Here is a 22210-nt window from a genome sequence, read left to right as displayed (position 1 = left end):
TTGGTTCTGAGCTCGAAAAGGGATAAGTACCCTTTTGATAGGCAAAAAGAAGGAGGGGGAGAGAGAAAGAGAGAGCGAGCGAGTGAGCATGAGTGAGTGCAAAAGGGAGGCCAGAGCTGTTGTGGTACCTCTTAGAATGAAGACTGGATAGAAGTGGAGAGCATGGGAAAAGTCCATGGTGGAGGATCTTGGGATGCAGGCACAGTCCGACTGTGGGGTGCTGTTGGAGGCTCCTACACAAAGAATGATGAAAAGCATTTTGGAAGAGAGTTATCTGGAAGCTAAGAGACTCTGAAGGCCGTGAAACTAGCACCAGTCTGGGTAAGACTGGAAAAAATGAAATTCATTAGAAATGAAGTATCCAACTAAAATTCCTGGAGTGTATACTCAGCACCTCATGCTACAGGCTTTCTTGATTATGTGAAGAGGATTTAAGATTCTGTTGTGCTTGTTTCTAATAATGGACAATAGGAACAAAATCAAAAGGAAAGCTTTGATTGTGGTTATTATGTAGAGCTAAGCATATGGAGGTGGAGGGGCAGCTAGTTTCAGGATCTGTTCAGTTCTAGGAATTGAAATAGGGTTTTAGGATTCCATGAGAGGCTTAGTCCCAGTTGTACACTTAGTTCTGTGTCCTAAGATACAGGGATCCTATAGAGCGGCGAGGCAAGCTGCTTGCTCTCGTTTGGGTTTTGCTCCCATACTAAGTGTTGGGATAGGTATGTAGGAATGCCTCTTACTGTTCTTTTGCATGTTAGTTTTTCTTGGTTTCTGAGATAAAGCATACTGTTTCTTGTGTCCCAGTTAGCCATTTTTGATGGTTTTAAATTCTTACTGTTCATGTTTGTGTCTAGTTTCAGCTTCTGTATTAAAGTCTAAATTGTACAGAACACTCTTAGCAAATGAACATGTTCCAGTTTTGATGGTTAGCATATAGTTTCACATATAATAATTTGATTGATATAAATTGCAAAATCTAAGCAGATAATTAATTGCCTTTTCAAATGGCACTCATGCAAAGTTTTTAAATACTCAGTTAGTTAGATACATTTAGTGAAAATACTATGACTAATGCTGTAACTGTTCCCTTCTGGGAAGCATCTGTGTCTATATGAGCATCATCAGGGGATATGCCTGTGAGATTATCTTGGAAGTAGAGCTCTGGGCCTTCCATTTTCAGCCCACTGCATTTCCTGTCAGACCCTGAAACCCATTGAAATGTTATGGTTGGATGAGATCCCTTTATGGATGAGAGGATGCCCAACTTTATGGATTGCATGGGAGCTGGACACCTGGTAGGGCCTGTCTGTTGGAGAGTGATTGCTTAGCATTGCATTATTGGTTCAGAAAGTGAAAGTACGGGTAGACATCCACACAAGATGGTCTTTAAACTGTTTCTCGGCATTTATGAGCATGATTTTTTTGTAGTGTCTGAAGTAACAGTAACTTTTAGTTATAAAATTAGCATGTAAAACTTTAGCATTTAAAATTTAGATATTATATTTCCTATTCTAGCAAGATAGTGATCTTCCAGAAGGAGCCACTGTCCCTGCGTTGGGATTATCAAATAAAGCTGTCTTTCAGGGTAAGGCTTTTGTCTTCAAAATTATTAAACCCATAGTGGTACTTAAACCCCAGTCACACACTTGTGTAACGTCTACCTAATGTTTGTTACAGCTGATTTTTTTAAAATCACAATATATGTATCTATCTTTTCTATCACCTATTTCGTGATGAGTACTCTTTGTACACACTCAGACCACTGAAGTAGATGCAGTTATCACAAAGCAAGTTTTCTTTTTTTTTTTTTTTTTTTTTGAGACAGAGTCTTGCTCTGTCATCCAGGCTAGAGTGCAGTGGTGCGATCTCAGCTCACTACAACCTCCGCCCTTCGCCTCCTGGCTTCAAGCAATTCTCCTGCCTCAGCCTCCCAAGTAGCTGGGACTACAGGCATGCGCCACCACACCCAGCTAATTGTTTGTGTTTTTAGTAGAGACAGGGTTTCATCGTATTGGCCAGACTGGTCTGGAACTCCTGACCTCAGGTGATCCACCTGCCTTGGCCTCCCAAACTGCTGGTATTACAGGTGTGAGCCACCACGCCCTGCCACAAAGCATGTTTTTTGGTGTTAGAACTACCGATGAGAATGTGGGTAACCTGAAGAATTGGTTATGTAGTTTTAAAAGTTTGGAAACTGATAGATCAAAGAAAATGGAAAGAACCTTTATGGAGTTGATTAATGCCGCCAGGAGCATGTTTGGAAAATACTGGAGTAATGGAAATACTCTTGCTTTTAGAATCACATGGACACAGCTGTGAATTACACCACTTTGAATTACCGCTGCTTTCTATCTGGTGGCCTTAATATTGAGACGAGCAAAGGAGATATAAAAATAGTGACCATATTCTTGATGTGTTTCTTCAAACTAGGAGATATAGCTTCTCAGCCTTCTGATGAAGAGGAGCTGTTAACTAGTACTGGTTTTGAGTATCAGCAGGTGGCCTTTCAGCCCTCCATACTTACTGGTAAGAAGTGACAAAGACAATTTAATAAATCACTAGAACACACAGTATGTTATCTATTGCTGCTGACCTAAATAAGTGCTATAGAATTCACTTTTGTATTTGGATGAACGTAGAAAAAAATAGGTTCAATTTATTCTAGAGCCTCCCACTGAGGATCATCTTCTGCAGAATACTTTGTGGCCTGAAGTTCAAAAACTGTAAGTTAAACTGTATTTAGCTCTTTGGTCTGATTCTGTCATAACTTGTGATTTTTCCTTCCCACCCCACAATTTGATTTCTCCTTTTTCTTCCTTCTACCTATCATTTTCCTCCACCTCTATATATCTCTTAGTGGCTCTTCATAAGGAATGAGAATTAAACCTCACGTTTATTTCTGTATTACTATTTATTGTGTTCATTAGTTTTGTTTATTCATCTTATTCTTAAAGTAGAGAAGCATAACATTATATATTTTTTCTTTGTTAAAAAGACTTGGCTGGGTACAGTGGCTCACACTTGTAATCCCAGCACTTTGGGAGGCCATAGCAGGAGGATCACTTGAGGCCGGGAGTTTGAGACCAGCCTTGACAATGTAGCGAGACCCCATCTCTATGAAAAATTTTTAAAAATCAGCCAGGTGTGATGATGCACGCCTGTAGTCCCAAGCTACTCAAGAGGCTGCGGCTGGAGGATTGCTTCTGCCCCGGAATTTGAGGCTGCAGTGAGCCATGATTGCACCACTGCACCCCAGCCTGGGTGACAGAATGAGACTTTGCCTTGAAAAAAAAAAAAAAAAGACTTAAGTTTTGTTGTTAGTCATGGTTTTTTTGTCTTTGATGGTTCCTGATGAAAACCTTTCCATGGTTTATTGTTTAGATACTGGCTGGTTGAAAGTAGGAGGTGCAAACTTGTATGTTAATTGTTTGAATAAGTTATATTACTTATAGGAAACTGGCATTTTTCTCCCATCTCCCTGTCTTTCTCTCAAATGTTTGCCTGGACTAACATATAATGTTCCTCAAAAGAACTGTATGTTAGCTAAAGAGATTGATGTTACTCTTTTTACTTTCAAAAATTGTGTGGCATGAGAATAGATTTATTTGCTAATAGTATATATCTTTCTTTTTAAATTTTAGATATGGGCATGGTTATGAAATATTTTGTGTTACTTGTAATAGTTCAAAGACTCTGCTTGCCTCAGCTTGTAAGGTAGGCAATTTTACTTTTGATTCTGCTTGGTCACAGGTTATTTGGGTCGTCAGGCTCCTGCAAGTTTGGTAATGATTTAGGCAGAACTCTACGTGAAAGGCCATTAATCCTTGGTTTTTTTAATCTTACTTTCTCAATTTCTCTTACCCTTGTGTCTCTTCAAAAGCTTATGGTTTCATTTTAAGGCTGTTTCAGCTGCACATTTTGAGCTTATCTGTGCCCCCCTACTAGAAGTGATTTAATCAAATATCTCAAAATGACAACTGGAATCCCAGCTACTCAGGAGGCTGAGACATGAGAATCACTTGAACTCCAGAGGCGGAAGTTGCAGTGAGTCGAGATTGCGCCATTGCACTCCAGCCTGGGTGACAGAGTCAGACTCTGTATGTAAAACAAGGATATCTCAAAATGATGCTAAAATGTGATAAATTTTAAATAATTGGAGTCCTAGAGACACAGGGAAATGAGAAGAGGAAATCTGGAGTGAAGTCCATCAGACTTTTTTTGAGGACACTCTTGGCACTGACCTAAGGCAGATGACTTTTGCATTTACTTAGAAGGATGATCTTGAATTCATCATTCAGTATTTATCCATATCCTATGGATATAGCAGTTATGGAGGATTATCTGAAGGGTCTGAAACCCACACATTCCTCTTAAATTTTCTGAAATTTATTTACTTGTTTTAAATATGATGGTAAGAGCTGCCCACCTGCATGGGCTCGTGTCCCTGCTTTTACTGTGGATTTATGCTGCTGATCTGCATTGAGAGGCATCATAAGAAATACTGCTGTGCTTCCCCTACACCCACCACTACCCTACTTGTTTATTCTTTGAAATGGTACTGAGAGGACTTCCTTCTCTTATAGGAGCCTTTGGGGAAAATGGAGTTTCGTAGTTCAACTGTCTGGGCTTCTACTGAGTGGATAATTTGTTTCTAACTTAGGGCACTGTGAATCCTGTAATTGATTTTTTTTTCCCCTTTTCAAGTTGACTCACAAGATGTACATCCTCTAAACATTTTTTAAAACAGCTGTATTTAGGGTTATTAACATACTATAAATTGTATGTTTAATGTAAGCAATTTGATAAGTTTTGACATATTTATCCCTGTATAAATCATCATTACAGTCAAGATACTGCATATATCCATCAACCCCCAACATTTTCTATGCTCTTTGGCAATTCCTCTTTTCTACGTTTCCCTTTCCCCTCCTGCCTCCATCCCTAGGAAACCATTAGTCTGCTTTTTGTCGTGATAGAGTAGTTTGCATTTTCTAAAATTGTATATAAATAGGATCATGTAAGTATGTACTTTTTTGGTTTTGCTTCTTTCATCATAATCGTTTGAGATTTATCCATGTTTTTGCGTGCGTCAGTAGTTCATGCCTTCTTAATGCTGAGTAGTTTTACCTTGTACAGATGTACCACCATTTGCTGATCCATTCACTTATTAATGGACATTTGGGTTGTTTTCCAGTTTTGGGCTTTTAGCGATGGTACAGTTATGAAAATTTATGTACAAGTCTTTGCATGGATATATGCTTTCATTCTCTTGAGTACATAACTGTGAATGGAATTGTTGGATGGTATGGTAGGTATATATTTAAAATTTTAAGACATTGACATGCTGTGTTCCCCAGTGGTTACACATTTTTGCAGCAGTGTATTAGATTTCCAGTTGCTCTGCACCCTCACCAGCACTTAATATCAGTCTTTTTAACTTTAACCATTCTAGTAAGTGTGTAACAGCTCATTATGGCTGTGATTTGTATTTCTCTAATGATATTAAGCATCTTTTCATGTGCTAATTTTTTATCCATGTGAAAATATGGTGAAACTATTCAAATCTTTTGCCCATTTATTTATTAGATTGTTTTCTTACTGAGTTTTGAAAAGTTTTTAAAATTTTTTTTATAGATTTAGGAGTACAAGTGCAACTGTGTTACATGGATATATTGTGTCTTGTTGAACTCTGGATTTTAGCATACCCATCACTTGAATAGTATACATTGTACCTTGAGTATTTCATTCCTCAACCCCTCCCACCTTTTTGATTCTCCAGTGTCTACTATTATTCCATGCTGTATGTCCATGTGTACCCATTGCTTAGCTCCTACTTGTAAGCAAGGATGTCTGGTTTTTGGCTTTCTGCTTCTGAGTCATTTCACCACTTAGGAGAATGGCTTCTAGTTCCATCCATTTTGCTGCAGAAGAAATGATTTCATTGTTTTTTATGGCTGAGTAGTAATTCATGGGGGGTGTGTGTGTGTGTGTGTATATGCACCACATTTTAAAAAACCAATTATCCATTGATGGACACTGAACAGTTTCTTATATACCCTGGATACAACTTTATCGGATGTGCTTATGTAGATATTTTTTCCCAGTGGCTTGTCATTCTCCTAACAGTGTCTTTCAAATGGCAGATGTTTTATGTTTTGGTGAAGTCCAGTTTTATCGATTTTTTTTTTTAATTTAGGTTGTGTCCTTCTTATATCTAATCTTTAACTCAAGGTCACAAGGATTTTTCTGTTGTGTTTTGTTCAAGGAGTTTTATGGATTTTTAAGTTTTGCCTTTAGACCTATGATACTTTCAAATTAATTCATGTATTTGTCATGGAATATAGATTAAAGTTGATTTTCTTTTATTGTAGATACCAGTTTCAGCATCATTTTTTAAAAAGACTATCCCTTCATCACTGTGTTTTGTCCCTTTGTCTAAAGTCACTTGTTCATATATGTGGGTCTGTTCCCTAGACTTTATTGGGTTCTATTGATCTTTTTTGATATGATGCCAGTACCATACTCTCTTAGTAACTATAGTGTTTTAATAATACATCTTGAAATTAGGAAGTATAGAGTTATTTTGGCTATAGTAGATCCTTTATTTTGCATTTTAGAATCAGCTTAAGAGTTTCTACAAAAATACCTGCAGGAATTTTAATGGAGATTGCATTGATTCTCTAGATTAATTTGGGGAGAATTTTAACAATATTGAGTGTTTTGACATATGAATGCAATATATCTGTCATTCCTTCAGGTCTTTAATTTCTCTCAGGATTGATCTTTTTAAAAGTAAACCATTTATTTTGGAATAATTTTCATTTTTTTTTCCCCTCCATATCACAGTTTTTCATTTCATTTTTTCCCCCTCCATGTCACAGTTTTGATCATGGAATAATTTTTTAAGGTCTGAGAGCTACAGTGAAAAGGAAAAAAAAAAAAAGCAAGCATGATAGTATTAGTCCCTGATGATTCGTTTTTTCTAATCCCAGTCATCTGTAATTCTTCCTAGAGATTAGAAATGGTTGTAGTACGTTATCTCCTAGGAATTTTTTTTTAAATTCAAACAGATAAATAAAATATACTCATAGAAACAATGTGTTGTTTTTAAAATGGTTTCTCTTCAGTTTATTTTTACTTACTAGCTTTATTGTTTCATCTCTGTCCTACAGGCAGCTAAGAAAGAGCATGCAGCTATCATTCTTTGGAACACTACGTCTTGGAAACAGGTGCAGAATTTAGTTTTCCACAGTTTGACAGTCACGCAGATGGCCTTCTCACCCAACGACAAGTTCTTACTGGCTGTTTCCAGAGATCGAACCTGGTCATTGTGGAAAAAGCAGGATACAATCTCACCTGAGTTCGGTAAAACAGCTTCTGATTGGGAAAGTTACTAGTGAAACAGTTATGTCCATTTTATCTACATTAAGCAGCTTTAGTTAAGACAAAGATAACAGAGTAAAGGGTAGAGCCTCATGTCTTTGAAGCCTTTCAAAGTTCTTGGATAACTGAGGAAGACTTGACCTTCCTCGTAGGATTTAAATGGAGATGATCTTTGTTTGGGTTGACCTACTTGTGATTATATAGTCAAGATGGCATGTATTCAGATATCTCAGTTCAAGAAACATAAACGTTTGTATGTAGGAAGTTAGGTTTTGCAAATGGTGATAGAATGCTACCACAAAACCTAATGGATGACATATCCTGAGCTAGGATTTTATGGGACAGGAGTAATGAAGATACAACTAAGAAAACTCATGGTTGAGTGGTTTCTTCTCTCTGAACGATTTTATTAATATAGTACTCTTTTAAATTATGAAATATAGAGGAAACCATTATCCTTAGCTTTTTCCTACCCTCTCCAGTCACCTCCTTCATTGAGAAGGGCATACTAGGCATCCGTCTGGATAACATGACCCCTGAGCAAGGTGTTAGCCCACCTACCCACATTCTACTCTGAACCTGGCATAAACTGAAAAAAAAAAAAAGGACTAAAAACCTTTGTGTAGTTGGGGCAGTGGCCTATTCCTATTCCCCCAGTTTCTTTTGGTGGATAAGTTCTAGAGAGTGTTTAAAGTATATTTAAGTTGTTTAATCCTGTTTTTAATTTTTCCATTGATAAGACTCACATACAGTTTGGTTTTGTGATATTTCTAGTCTCTTTGTTTCTTGTGTTTTAGAGAATACCCAGGGACTGTAAAGTATACTCAGCAATATGTTCTAGAACAGACTGTTTTCTTTTGCATCACTAATCTTTTCCTAACATGCAGCATTTGCTGTTTAAAAAGCTAAAGTTGTCCAGGCACAGGGCTCATGCATGTGATCCCAGCACTTTGGGAGGCCAAGGTGGGTGGATCACCTGAGGTCAGGAGTTGAAGACCACCCTGGCCAACATGGTGAAACCCCGTCTCTACTAAAAATACAAAAATTGACTGGGCGTGGTGGTGCATGCTTGTAATCCCAGCTACTTGGGAGGCTGAGGCAGGAGAATAGTTTCAACCTGGGAGGCAGAGGTTGCCAAGATGGTACTAAGATGAGCCAAGATGGCACCATTGCACTCCAGGCAGAGGTTGCCAAGATGGTACTAAGATGAGCCAAGATGGCACCATTGCACTCCAGCCTCTGCGACAGAGCAAGACTCCATCTCAAAAAAAAAAAAAAAAAAAAAAATTAATTAAAGTTGGTTGGGTGTGGTGGCTCACACCTGTAATCCCACCACTTTGGGAGGCTGAGGCAGGTGGATCATTTGAAGTCAGGAGTTTGAGACCAGCCTGGCCAATATGGTGAAATCCCATCTACTAAAAAATGTAAAAATTAGCCAGGTGTGGTGGTGCATGCCTGTAATCCCTGCTACTCAGGAGGCTGAGACAGGAGGATTGCATGAACCCGGGAGACGGAGGTTGCAGTGAGTGGAGATCCTACCACTGCACTCCAGCCTGGGCATTAGAGTGAGACTTCGTTCTCCCTGCAAAAAAAAAAATTGTATTAATAATGTATTTATTAATTTGTTGTATCTTTATGAATTATGGAGTAATAATACAGTCTTATTCCCTCCTCATAAACAGTTATGTGGTTTTTGTTTTTTAGGGTTTTTTTTTTTTTTTTTTTTTTTTGAGACAGAGTCTCGCTCTGTCCCCCAGGCTGGAGTGCAGTGGCGCGATCTCGGCTTACTGCAAGCTCCGCCTCCCGGGATCACGCCTTTCCCCTGCCTCAGCCTCCTGAGTAGCTGGCACTACAGGCGCTCGCCACCGGGCCCGGCTAATTTTCTTTGTATTTTTAGTAGAGACGAGGTTTCACCGTGGTCTGAATCTCCTGACCTTGTGATCCGCCCGCCTCGGCCTCCCAAAGTGCTGGGATTACAGGCGTGAGCCACCGCGCCCGGCCGGGTTTTTTTTTTTTTTTTTTTTTTTTTTTGACGGAGTTTCCCTCTTGTTCCCCAGGCTGGAGTATAGTGGTGTGATCTTAGCTCACTGCAGCCTCCACCTCCTGGGTTCAAGCGATTCTCCTGCTTCAGCCTCCTGAGTAGCTGGGATTAAAGGCACCCGCTACCACACCTGGCTAACTTTTTGTATTTTTAGTAGAGATGGGGTTTCATCATGTTGGCCAGGCTAGTCTTGAACTCCTAACCTCAGGTGATCCACCCGCTTCTGCCTCCCAAAAGTGCAGGGATTACAGGCATGAGCCACTGTTCCTGGCCAACAGTTATGTGTGTTAGGTTTAGTCTGTATAAGGGCTAGAAGTTGCCTTACACTTAAATCTTAAAAGGAAAATATTTTCTTAAGATTTCTTTTTTAAACATTAAGTGGTGCATTAATCTTTTTTCTATAGCCTAATATGCAAATCTGCCTACTTTGAGTACGGCTAAATAGCTTCAGGCTTCTTCTATAGGTGTGAGTTGAACTTCAGTTGAATGTTTGGAAGATGTTTGTCATCAGTCACTAGAGAGTGACCAGTCAGTACAAAAGCATTCCCTACTAGAAAAATAACTATGTCCACAGCCTTCTGGTGAACGGTTGTCTGGCTTCAGTCTGTTTCAAAAGTCAGTGCATATAAATTGAATATTAAGTCATATGGTGTATATGGCACTTAAACATCACTTCCTAATAGGTAAAAACCCAGCTTTCTCTGCTTTGTGAATAGTGTATCCATATTTCTTTCAGAGCCAGTTTTTAGTCTTTTTGCCTTCACCAACAAAATTACTTCTGTGCACAGTAGAATTATTTGGTCTTGTGATTGGAGTCCTGATAGCAAGTATTTCTTCACTGGGAGTCGAGACAAAAAGGTAATTATTTAAAAACTTAATATTTTTTCAAATGTAAAATAATATTTGTATAGGTATGTTTGAATAAAAAATGCATAATCCTGCCTTTCAGCTTTTCAAAATCAGCTATGTATTCCTTTCTGTTTTTCATATATGTATATATAAAAAAAGACTTTTCTTGTTAAATCCTATAAGTAAATTTCTCTGAAATGTCAAAAATATGAAGAGAAGACCTTTCAGACATATGACCTTCATCAAATGGTCCCAGTGGAAGAAGAGTAATAAATGAAATTAATCAAGACCAAGAAACCAGGAGGGCAGCAAGGGAGGTAGGGGAATAAGGGAAAAACTATTTTCTAGTTTTCATACTTTTATGAATTTAACATTTTTCTATAATGAATGGTTGTTACCTTTTCATTTGGTGCTAGAAGTGGGTGGAGTATGACTGACCCAAGCTTTAAAAAAAGTCAAAACAAAGTAGCTAGGAATTTTTTTTTTTTTTTGGAGACAGGGTCTCGGGTGCAGTGGTACAGTCACAGCTCACTGCAGCCTGGATCTCCTGGGCCCAAGCAATACTCCCACCTCAGCCTTGGCCTCCCAAGTAGGTGGGACTACAGGTACTCACCACCACGCCCAGCCAATGTTTTAATTGTGTAGAGATGGGGTCTTGCCATGTTACCAGGCTGGTCCTGAACTCCTGGGCTCAAGCAGTCCTCCCACTTTGGCCTCCCAAAGTGTTGGAATTACAGGCATGAGCCACCACATCCGGCCTCTGAGTATGTTCTCCAACATGACCTTCACCTTTGTTCTCTGAGAAATGTCCACCTTGCCTCTAGTCTTTCCTTTGTTTTCATACTCTTTAAAATACCCTTTTGTTCCTACGGACTAGAGGTGGTGAAGCAGTTTAGTGTCGCCGTTCCTCTCCCTGCCCTCTTTAGTCACAGACACGGTACAGATCACTGAAGTGGAGGGCTAGCACAGGCAGGGTGTCACTCAAGCTAAACACCTACATGTCAGCCTCTTTGGCAGACTTTATGTCTCAGACCCTCCCTTCTGTTCATTTGCCTATTCTTTCTTGGCATTGGTGTGCCTGTGCTGTGCTCAAAGCTGAGGAAGAAGGACTGCTTCTGTCCCCCACAGTCATGCTGTGTTAGTCTGTTTTCACACTGCTCTAAAGAACTGCCTGAGACTGGGTAATTTATAAAGGAAAGAGGTTTAATTGACTCATAGTTCCTCAAGGCTGGGGAGGCCGCAGGAAACTTTCATTCATGGCAGAAGGTGAGGCAAACACATCCTTCTTCACATGGTGGCAGGAGAAAGAAGTGCTGAGCAAAAGGGGAAAGCCTCTTTTTATGAAACCATCAGATCTCGTGAGAACTCACTATCTTGAGGAGAGCATGGAGGTAACCGCCTCCATGATCTGATTACCTCCTACTGGGTCCTTCCCACAACCTATGGGGATTATGGGAGCTACAATTCAAGATGAGATTTGGGTGGGGACACAGCCAAACCATATCATGTGCCTATAGAACATGGTCCATCTGCTACTCTCAGGGGTAGGTCAGGGCTCCAGCAGACAAGCAGCATTTGCTGGACATTCTCTGAAATGTACTTCTGCTTGCTTGGACAAAGCCTTCTGCTCAGAATCTTGCTTTGGTTCTGCATTTTGCTACTGTTGTCCACTTCACTTTTCTCCTTTTGATATGGAGTTTCGCTCTTGTTGCCTAGGCTGGAGTGCAGTGGTGCCATCTTGGCTCACTGCAACCCCTGCCTCCCAGGTTCAAGCAATTCTCCTGCCTCAGCCTCCTGAGTAGCTGAGATAACAGATACCCACCACCATCCCCAGCTAATTTTTTGTATTTTTAGTAGAAACGGGGTTTCACCATGTTGGCCTGTCTTCAAGCTGTCTACCCGTCTCTACCTCCCAATCTGCTAGGATTATAGGTGTAAGCCACCACACCCAGCCCACTCTCCATTGCTTTGTGACCATTCACACATCCTTGAGGTATGAGCTTCCAGGGAAGCCTCATTTCTTGAGGGGTATCATGTAGGTCAGGTTTTCCTTATAGCTGAGTAGATTCCCTGAGCAATGGACAGTGTAGAGAAAGAGCTAGAAAGCTGATTAGTTCTTTTTTTTTTTTTTGAGACAGAGTTTCACTCTTGTTGCCCAGGCTGGAGTGCAATGGTACGATCTTGGCTCACTGCAACCTCCACCTCCTACGTTCAAGCAATTCTCTTGCCTCAGCCTCCCTAGTAGCTGGGATTACAGGCACCCACCACCACGCCCAGCTAATTTTTATATTTTTAGTAGAGACAGGGTTTCACTATGTTGGCCAGGCTGGTCTCAAACTCCTGACCTCAGGTGATACACCTGCCTTGGCCTCCCAAAGTGCTGGGATTACAGGCGTGAGCCACTGCGCCTGGCCCAAAAGCTGATTAATTCTTAAACATTTTGTAGTAGCTTCTTGGGGAAGTGCATGAGCCTACTGATGGGACTCCACTGGATCGTAACCAATTTGTGCGTGTAGAAGGCATGTTAGACACCTCTGTCTGGTCTCTGGGCAGGAACGTTTTGTCTTTGGACCAAAGTGAGCTCTCACAGATGCATGTCTGCTGTACTGTGCCTTCTTTGTGATGCTTGAAATGTTCTCAAGTCCTGGCACATCATACACAAATGTAAATGATGCATTTAAAAAAATACCGGAGCAAATACTTTGTTGTGTCTTTGCCAATGAAACTGTAGTACATTGCTAGAAACCTTGCAGAGAGAAGGCTTTACAGTGTGTGATCTGTCTGTATTAGGTGGTTGTCTGGGGTGAGTGCGACTCCACTGATGACTGTATTGAGCATAACATTGGCCCCTGCTCCTCAGTCCTGGATGTGGGTGGGGCTGTGACAGCTGTCAGCGTCTGCCCAGCGCTCCACCCAGCGCTCCACCCTTCTCAACGGTCAGTCTCTGTGTGGGGCTTAGTTTTAAGGGGACCACTTGGTTTCTTAATACGTAACCCTCATGTCATTTCATTTGTGAATTCTCCTGGCCTCTGAGTTACTGTCTTTTTTTTTTTTTTTTTTTGAGATGGAGTCTCACTCTGTCACCCAGGCTGGAGTGCAGTGGCATGATCTCTGCTCACTGCAACCTCCGCCTCCTGAGTTTAAGTGATTCTCCTGCCTCAGCCTCCCAAGTAGGTGGGATTACAGGCATGCGCCACCACACCTGGCTGATTTTTTTGCATTTTTAGTAGAGATGAGGTTTCACCATGTTGGCCGGGCAGGTCTTGATCTCCTGACCTCAAGTGATCCACCTGCCTCGGCCTCCCAAAGTGCTGGGATTACAGGCATGTGCCACTGCGCCTGGCCTCAGTTACTGTCTTTTCCAAAATGGTTATGTTTCTCATAATAATTTTTGAATTGATAGAACCTAATGATTCAGAATGTAAAATACAGGTTAGGAATATGGCTCAAAGAGTCTTACTTCACCAAATCTAGGACTGTGGTACTTTTTCTGTAACAAGCGTCTTCAGCGGAACAAGGGTCCCTGTAGCCAGCTGGGGAAACACTGGCTCATGGGCTTTGCCAGCAGAGGATACAGATAAATCTGTGTGCAGCCCCTGTAAAGTGGAGGCTCCTTGAGGACACAGCAGAGCAGTGCAGCATGTCCTGGGCTGATGCCTGCAGAGTCTTTTGTAAGGCAGGGACAGTTGGGACACTGTGAAGAACTACTTTAGAGCAATGACGGCGATAACAGAATTTCATGCTAAGTTAGTCACTTTTGTCCCCCTCCCTTAAAAACAGATATGTGGTTGCAGTGGGATTGGAGTGTGGAAAGATTTGCTTATACACCTGGAAAAAGACTGATCAAGTTCCAGAAATAAATGACTGGACCCACTGTGTAGAAACAAGTCAAAGGTATTTCTTTCCTATTTTTGTTTCCATCAGATTAACTAGAAATTGTGGGGTCTTTCGTGGCAAATTTGATGCCACATTTTCATGGAGAGGGACATGTATCTTTATTCATGGTGTCTACCACTTTGTTTTGTGGTAATCTGAAATTGATATATTGCACTTGATTTTTAAAAGTTTGCTTGACCAAATTGCTTGCATGCATAATATTGTTTTTATAAACAACCATTTGAGATGAAAGTGATTTTCATAATGGTGTGTTTTGGAATTTGACTACAGATTCTTAATTTGATTCAAAATGTTTGTGATTTTTAAACGTATTCTGGATTGCACTTTGGTAGTCGTATCCTTATGATTGAACCCTTCACCTCAGATCCTGCAGTGGAGCTTTCAGGCATAGCAAGGCTTATGCCCTGGGCCTCATGCATTTGCCACCTGAGCTAGCATAGAGCACCTACTGTTTACAGCCTCCTCCCCATCCCACCCACCTAGACAGCAGGGATCACTTTTAATCTACCCTTTTACAGGTTTTATTCTTTTTGTGTGTGTGTGTGAGAGACAGGGTCTCACTCTGTCACCTAGGCTGGAGTGCAGTGGCAAGATCCCAGCTCACTGCAACCTCCACCTCCCGAGCTCAATCAGTCTTCCTACCTCAGCTTCCAAGATAGCTGGGACTATAGACACGCACCACCACATCCGGCTAATTTTTTTTTTGTATTTTTAGTAGAGATGGGGTTTCATTGTGTTGACCAGGCTGGTCTGCATCTCCTGGGCTCAAGCAATCCTCCTGTCTTGGCCTCCCAAAGTACTAGCGTTACAGGCATGGGCCACTGTACCCAGCCCAGATTTTATTCTTTAAAAATGTCTAAATGTGGCTGGGTGTGTTGGCTTATGCCTGTAATCCTAGCACTTTAGGACGCCAAGATGGGAGGATTGCTTGAGCCCAGGAGTTTGAGACCAGCCTGAGCAACATAGTGAGACCCCCGGTCTCTACCAGAAATAAAAGAAATTAGCCAGATGTGATGGCGCATGACTGTGGGTCCCAGCTACTTGGGAGGGTGAAGTGGGAGGATCACTTGAGCCCAGGAGGTTGAGGCTGCAGCAAACCATAATCACACCATTGCACTCCAGCCTGGGTGAGTGAGACCCTGTCCCCCCTAAAAAAATATAAACGTTCAGAAAGCTCCTCGTATCATTCTGTGTCATATTTTCTTAGGCTTTTTCAACCTTCATATATCTGTACTGTTGAAAATACAATTTCAAATAGCAGTTTCAAATGACAATATGATGAGGGTGAGTGCTTAATGGAGAGAGATTTATGAGCAATGTCTTTTATAAGATATTTCATCCAGCAGATCTTGTCATGTCAACCAAACATGTTAGTGCTCATTATAATTATATTTATTAAAATGAGATATTGCCATGCCCCCATGGCTTCCCTCCTGCCTCTCTGGGCTGGGTTTAGCAGTTGAACTAGTTTGTGCTGTTGGCTTGCTGAAGAGGGAAGAAATCTGTTGAAATTCTATGCTTCAGGCATTTGAAAGGCACCCCTTCCTTCCACTTTGCCTGCCCACAGTGCTCCCTTCACCTCTAACCTGGTATGAAGACCTCTTCAATGGCCCCCATGTGGGACACTGGCGGGAAGCCACTTAGAAAGTGCAGGAAGGGAACATGTATAGAATTTGAGTTTTTTGTCTGAAGGGGTTGTTTTTTCCTTTGGTCATTATGGTGACTTAGGATTTGCAAGATGGAACTAATGCATGACTTAACATATTATTTGGATTGCTAATATTTCAGTTACCAAATTCCAAATACTGTTCAAATGAAAGCTTTTGCTAGTAATAGATTTACAAAGGTAATATAAGCAAACACTACCCTTTAGGTTGGTTTGCCAAGCTCCCTATCTTCTTAAATGTGACATGTTAATATGCTGGATTTAAAGGACATTACCAAAAAGAAAAAAGAAACCCACTATCTCAAAGCTTTACATAGCCAAACGAGTACTGTTCCTCAAAGTAACTCCCTTGGAAAGAATTATACCACATATGTTTATTTCAATAATTTCACTACTTCAAATCATTCTTTTAATGAAATGAGAGAACTTTAATCCATAATAATTGAGATTCCACTTATGTTGCTATCACTTAAAATATTCTTGGAACTTCTCTGTAGGAATTGTGTTCAGAACTAGCTTACTAGTGATGCAAGAAAACAAATTATAATGCCTTTTATGGTGTTATTTCAATCGTTTCCTCTTTTTAAAGCTTGCCATTCATATCTATTAAGCTTGCCATTTATATTTATTATAAAGCTTACTTCCAGGTGCTTTCAACAGTCAGATTCATCCTCAGAGGAATATGAGCTATCATTGAGAGTACTCAAATCATAGTCTGCATAATATGGAGGCATTTTCTCTAGAGTAATTTCAGAAAACAGTTGAGGCACAGCAGCACTGTTATAACCTCCCAGAGTGACTATTTGTAAGGGCTCGCAGTCATCTTGTTGCATAGGTTCAGGAGGACTGATTTTTTAAAATGGGTTTCATGACTTCATTCTTCCCTTTTAATCATGAGAATGCATCTGGTGACAGGGACTGTCAGCAAATGAGAGTGTAATGTGAGTGTTCTGGTATTGTTTTCAGTGTTTACTGCCCTAAAACCTACTTAGGTTTTTCACTTTAGTCGTTTCTGGTTTGGGAAGCTAATTTGGAGGTTAAATTTATAGAAGAAGTTGTATTTTCGTAGAGATTTGTTACTAACATACCTTGGTAATATTCTGGGTCTGCCTTTTTAAAGGGCTGGGGGTGTAGGGGGTAGGGAGCATTAATATGATGGTCTTGCCCAAGGTCACGCAGTTAGAGGTCACACTGGAGACCAAGACTCCTTCATTGGGCAGTACATTAAATCTTTCATTGTCTTTCTTTACCCAGTATTAAAAATGCAATTCCATCCCCCTCACAGGGATGTCAAAAAAATAAAATAATCTAGAATATATAGTAAAGTTGAAATCGTTATAAATACATTTAGTAATGTTATCTAAAAGACTAACTGGAATATCCATTTCATGAAATTCCATTGATCATTAAAACAACATTTATTTAAAAAATTTTTATTTTTTGTATTTTTTAAACAACATTTGACAGAGATTCATTGTCTGTTTCTTGCTCCTTTTGGTGATGTTATTGCCAGTGAGTAAGATTAAAATTTAGTCTTGCAGTTTTATGTAAATATAGTAAAATATTTTCCAGGTTAAAATAAAATGGCTAAAATGTTAACGATGGTATTTTAAAACCTGTACATTTCAATTTTCAGGTTGTAACTTCCATTCATGTTTACACCATTAATTGGAAAAACATTTCATGACTTCTCTATCTTTGTTTTAGCCAAAGTCATACACTTGCTATCAGAAAATTATGCTGGAAGAACTGCAGTGGAAAAACTGAACACAAGGAAGCAGAAGATGCTGAGTGGTTGCATTTTGCAAGCTGTGGTGAAGATCACACTGTGAAGATACACAGAGTCAATAAATGTGCACTGTAATGGACTTAATAACTACATGCTTGCAGTCACTGGTATCTTAAAATAATATCAGGTAAATAGATCATCTTTGCCTTCATAATAGAACTGAGTTTCTTTTTTTTTTTTTTTTTTTTTTTGAGATGGAGTCTTGCTTTGTTGCAACCTCCACCTCCCAGGTTCCTCAGCCTCCTGAGTAGCTGGGACTAGAGGCACACGCCACCATGCCTGGCTAATTTTTGTATTTTTAGTAGAGACTGGGTTTCACCATTGACCAGGCTGGTCTCAAACTCCTGATCTCAGGTGATCTGCTCACCTTGGCCTCCCAAAGTGCTGGGATTACAGGCATGAGCCACTGCGCCCGACCTGAGTTTCATTTTTTAAGTTACATAGCGGTAGTCCTTATTTGAGTGCTAGACCCTTTGAAATGCGATGAAAGCTATGGACCCTTCACTTTGTTATATAACATATGTACACACACCCAGAACTTTGCACATACGTTCAGAGATTCCTAGACCCACAGACCTGCCTCTGTGTGTCCCAATTTAAGAACCTCTGTTCTTTCTTCATGACTGGATTTGCCCAATTTTGTGTTATTTTGGGACTTCATTTGTCCCTCTTTGGGACATTTCCTTATTTATTGCCCTCTTCAGAGAGTAGACATAGGAAAAACAAGATAGGAAACCTAGATTACTTAATTTTTATTTTAACATTTTCTGTAGATAAGCATACCACGCCAAGTGTGCTCTGTCTTGATCCCCTTCTTTTTAGCATATGCCAGACATTGTAGAGTTTGGCAAGCAGTTGTAGGTTTGAGCTGCAGCCAATCATTTCTTTTGTTCTTTAGAAGTACATAGATTCATCTTTTTAGGGCTTTACCGAAAGTAAAATATTCTGACATTTAAACTGATAGATGTAGAAGGTAAAAAATAGAGTTCCGAAACATCTGAATTTATGTGATAGCTAAAGTCACAAGATGAGGGATGTATGTCCTCCAGGGAGGATGCAGAAAGAAGAAAAGGGTGCTGGAAACAGCCTGTCAGTTGTGCCAGCTGTGGGCTGGAGGCAGCCAGGAGAGTTGGGAGCCTGGGTGTTGGGTGGAGAGAGGTTAACGGGGAAGACATGGGAAGTACTGTGAACACGGCTGGTGTGAGCAGAGGACTATTCTGACCCTGTTGGAACATAGAGCCATCTGACAGATTGACAATGCAGTGAAGGCTGTATATAATAAATGTGTTGAAAGGAGGAAGGTGAGGATTTTCTTGGTGGGAGTTTACGCCATTATTTAACATATTTTGCTTCCAAAGGGGTTACAATGTTTTACCTAAATGGATGTTTCTAGGTCAGTGCTATAGAGTATTTCTAATCTGTGTTTTATAGTGTGAGCTACATATGTAATTTTAAAATTTTCAAGTAGCCACATAATGAAACAGGTGAAATTTAATGACCCATTTCCTTTAATACGGTATATCCAAAATATTATTATGTCAACCTGTAATCAATATTAAAACCTGTACTGAAGTATTTTATAGGGCCTCTCTCAGTTCAGACTAGCCACATTTAAGTGCTGCATAGCCACATGTGGCTCATGGCCATCCATATTTGAACAATGTACTTTAGACTATTGCATCTGTATACTCTTGTGCCCTCAGCTGGGGGATGGGGGGTATGTGCGTGTGTGTACCAAGGCAGTGAGCATCTGAGCTTTGAACCTCAGAGACCAAAATGCCATGCCCATTTCCCTGCTATCAGCTGAGGAATCTTTACTCACATTGACACACGGGCTTATTCTGACCCAAGTGCATGCAGGCTTCCAGAGCAGATTCAGAGGCCTAACTTAGTCCTTTAGCTCCCCTCCCAGCACAGAACCCTCCAGGTTATCTGAAAGTAGGCCTCGCCTAGAGTGACTGAGTTTCCAAGTTGTCAGTTTTCCCAAATGGTCCTCAGGCATCTTCCTTAGCAATCACCTTACAGTTTAGTAAACATTCAGAGGACTTGCTACACATCTGGGCAGTCTGCATTGTAATTCATATGTGTTTACACACTTATGTCTTCATCTGCTAAAGCACCTTTGAACCGTATTGTAATTCATAATATCTGAAGCAATTATTTTGAATTGTAGTAATTCATAATATTGAAGCAATTCATAATATCTGAAACAATCCTCAGATATGGGTTAGGCATGGCCCTGCTCTGAGCAGGATGGCAAAAGTGGCAGTCTATGACGCAGCCCTTGTTACCCAGGCTATTCCTAAATGGTGATGGTGGTTTTATGTTAATTAAAATGACATCATCAACAACGCACCCTTTCCTGTCTGCCAGGAAAAGTTTTCTGTAGTGACGCATGTGTTTGTGTGTGTGCGTTTGAGGCTATATTACCCATTGCTACAGCAGTTCAAAATGACTTGGAAAAAAACAATGAATGCTGGTCATTGATGTGTATACTGACATGTTTAAGGGAAGTTACTGTGGTCTGTAACTTAAGAAATAAATAAAAAATAAGATGGGTGGAGTGACGGACACATGGATAGATATGAAGCCAGCACTGTAAAATATTAGTGGTAGTTTTGTATGCCCATACTCACAGTACCATTATTCACAGTAGCTAAGAGATGGAAGCAATACGTGTCCATCAGTGGGTGAATGATCAACAAAATATGTATTCATACAATGGAATATTATTCAACCTCTAAAAGGAAGATATGCTGACACATGCTGCAACATGGATGAATCTTGAGGACATGATGCTAAGTGAAGTAAGCTAGTCACCAAAAGACAAATACTGTATGCTTCCATTTATATGAAGTATCTAGAGCAGTCAAATGCATAGAAACAAAGTAGAATGGTAGTTTCCAAGCTCTGGGGGAGGAGGAAATGAGGAGTTGTTTAATGGGTATAGTGTTTCAGTTTTGCAAGACAAAAAGTTCTGGGGATTGATTGCACAGTTATGTGAATACTGTATATCGACTGAACTGTACACTCTAAAATAGTTACGATGGTAAATATTATCTTTATTTTACCACAGTGTTTTTTAAAGCATGGTAAACAACATTTTCCAGGATGTAAATTGGTACCAAAAAAAAAAGTGCTCCAAAGTAAGATATATTCGGGAAACACAGGGCTAACTAAAGTTAGATAGGTGTCTTTATTGTAGGAATTCTAAGAGCATTTAACAAATTAATTTACATTGAGAAATTTCAATGTGGAGGGTCTGGCTCATAACATTTCACAAACATTAAACTTCAGAGTCCCAAAGCCTTTAAATAAAATGTTAATGGTAGAAACTCCTTAAGGGGTGTTCATTGTACAAGTCTTTCAATTTTTCTGCATGCTGGGAGGTTTGGTTTTTTTTGGTAACAACATGTTGGGGAAAATGGCCTTGGAATATTTCATTCAAATTGGAGCCAAGCTAACACAAAGCTGTTGCTGCTAGTGGGAACAGCCCTGATGTCCATGTAACAAGCTGCTCTCCCCAACTCCCTCCCTCCTCCTTCTCCTTCCTCGGAGCCCACTTCTAGGATTAACAGGCAGGGAGGCAGAGAGCCCAGCTCAGGTAAGTTGGGCCACAGCAGAAGGAGGGCCAGGGCAGAGGTTTGGGCCTTGGCTCTGATGCTTGAACATAAACATACCTAGTCAGAAGTACATCAGTACAAAGTGGACCCTACAAAATGATAGGGCCAGAAAACAGGTATGTGGTTACCAGGGGCTGAGAATGGGGAGAGGAGTGACTACAGAGGGACCCAGATTCTTCAACAAATACATTACAAGAGGAAAAGGGAAAGGAAGCCTGGAGATTGAAAGATACTTGAGACGTGAATCCAGTGCAATGTATGAACCTTGTTTGCATCCTGATCTGCACTAGCCAATCAGTCTTGTAAAAATACACTTAAGGGACAAAGCAAATTTGAACTCTGCCTGGATATTTGATGATTTTAAGGAAACAACATTTAAATATATGACAGTGGGGCTGTGGTTATGATTGTTTTTTTTTTGTCTCTAGAGACTGGGTTTTGAAGTGTTGCCTAAGCTGGTCTTGAACTCCCGGGCTCAAGCAGTCCTCCCACCTCAGCCTTGGTTTCTTTAAAAAAAAAAAAAAAAAAAAGTTCTTTTGAATCATACGTGCAGTATTTATGGATGAAATGAATTTATGTCTTAGGTTGTTTCATAATGATTGTGTGTGTGGCAAGGATTAGGTGGGTTTTAGATGTGTGGATTATTAGTGAAGCTGGGCAGTGGTGGGGTGGTCATACTATTCTAATTTTTTTTTTTTTTTTTTTGAGACGGAGTCTCACTCTGTAGCCCAGGCTGGAGTGCAGTGGCCGGATCTCAGCTCACTGCAAGCTCCGCCTCCCGGGTTCACGCCATTCTCCGGCCTCAGCCTCCCAAGTAGCTGGGACTACAGGCGCCCGCCACCTCGCCCGGCTAGTTTTTTGTATTTCTTAGTAGAGACGGGGTTTCACCGTGTTAGCCAGGATGGTCTCGATCTCCTGACCTCGTGATCCACCCGTCTCGGCCTCCCAAAGTGCTGGGATTA

At 40.4% G+C, this 22210-nt stretch overlaps 1 protein-coding gene across 12 annotated transcripts in view; it reads left to right on the top strand.

The window, feature by feature from the left end:
- The window catches only part of ELP2 (elongator acetyltransferase complex subunit 2), a 44577-nt gene extending 23614 nt beyond the window's left edge, over nucleotides 1-20963 (top strand). For 2 of the 12 annotated variants that reach the window (XM_074022585.1, XM_005586861.5), the window contains 9 exons: nucleotides 1516-1585; nucleotides 2431-2526; nucleotides 2666-2723; nucleotides 3642-3714; nucleotides 7173-7365; nucleotides 10161-10282; nucleotides 13064-13209; nucleotides 14054-14167; nucleotides 17544-20963. In XM_074022585.1, coding sequence (XP_073878686.1) covers nucleotides 1516-1585; nucleotides 2431-2526; nucleotides 2666-2723; nucleotides 3642-3714; nucleotides 7173-7365; nucleotides 10161-10282; nucleotides 13064-13209; nucleotides 14054-14167; nucleotides 17544-17700 — 1029 coding nt within the window. In that variant the 3' untranslated portion in view covers nucleotides 17701-20963. Of the gene's footprint in view, nucleotides 1-1515; nucleotides 1586-2297; nucleotides 2527-2665; nucleotides 2724-3641; nucleotides 3715-7172; nucleotides 7366-10160; nucleotides 10283-10456; nucleotides 10591-13063; nucleotides 13210-14053; nucleotides 14168-17543 lie in introns of all 12 variants that reach the window. The other 10 variants (XR_012427168.1, XR_012427167.1, XR_012427170.1 and 7 more) reach the window with 10 other exon arrangements.
- Nucleotides 20964-22210: the final 1247 nt, after the last annotated feature.

This window comes from Macaca fascicularis, chromosome 18, assembly GCF_037993035.2.
Source record: "Macaca fascicularis isolate 582-1 chromosome 18, T2T-MFA8v1.1".
NCBI classification, from domain to species: domain Eukaryota; kingdom Metazoa; phylum Chordata; class Mammalia; order Primates; family Cercopithecidae; genus Macaca; species Macaca fascicularis.
The sequence above is the reverse complement of the archived record's forward strand: the minus strand, read 5'-3'. Positions and strand labels throughout refer to the sequence as shown.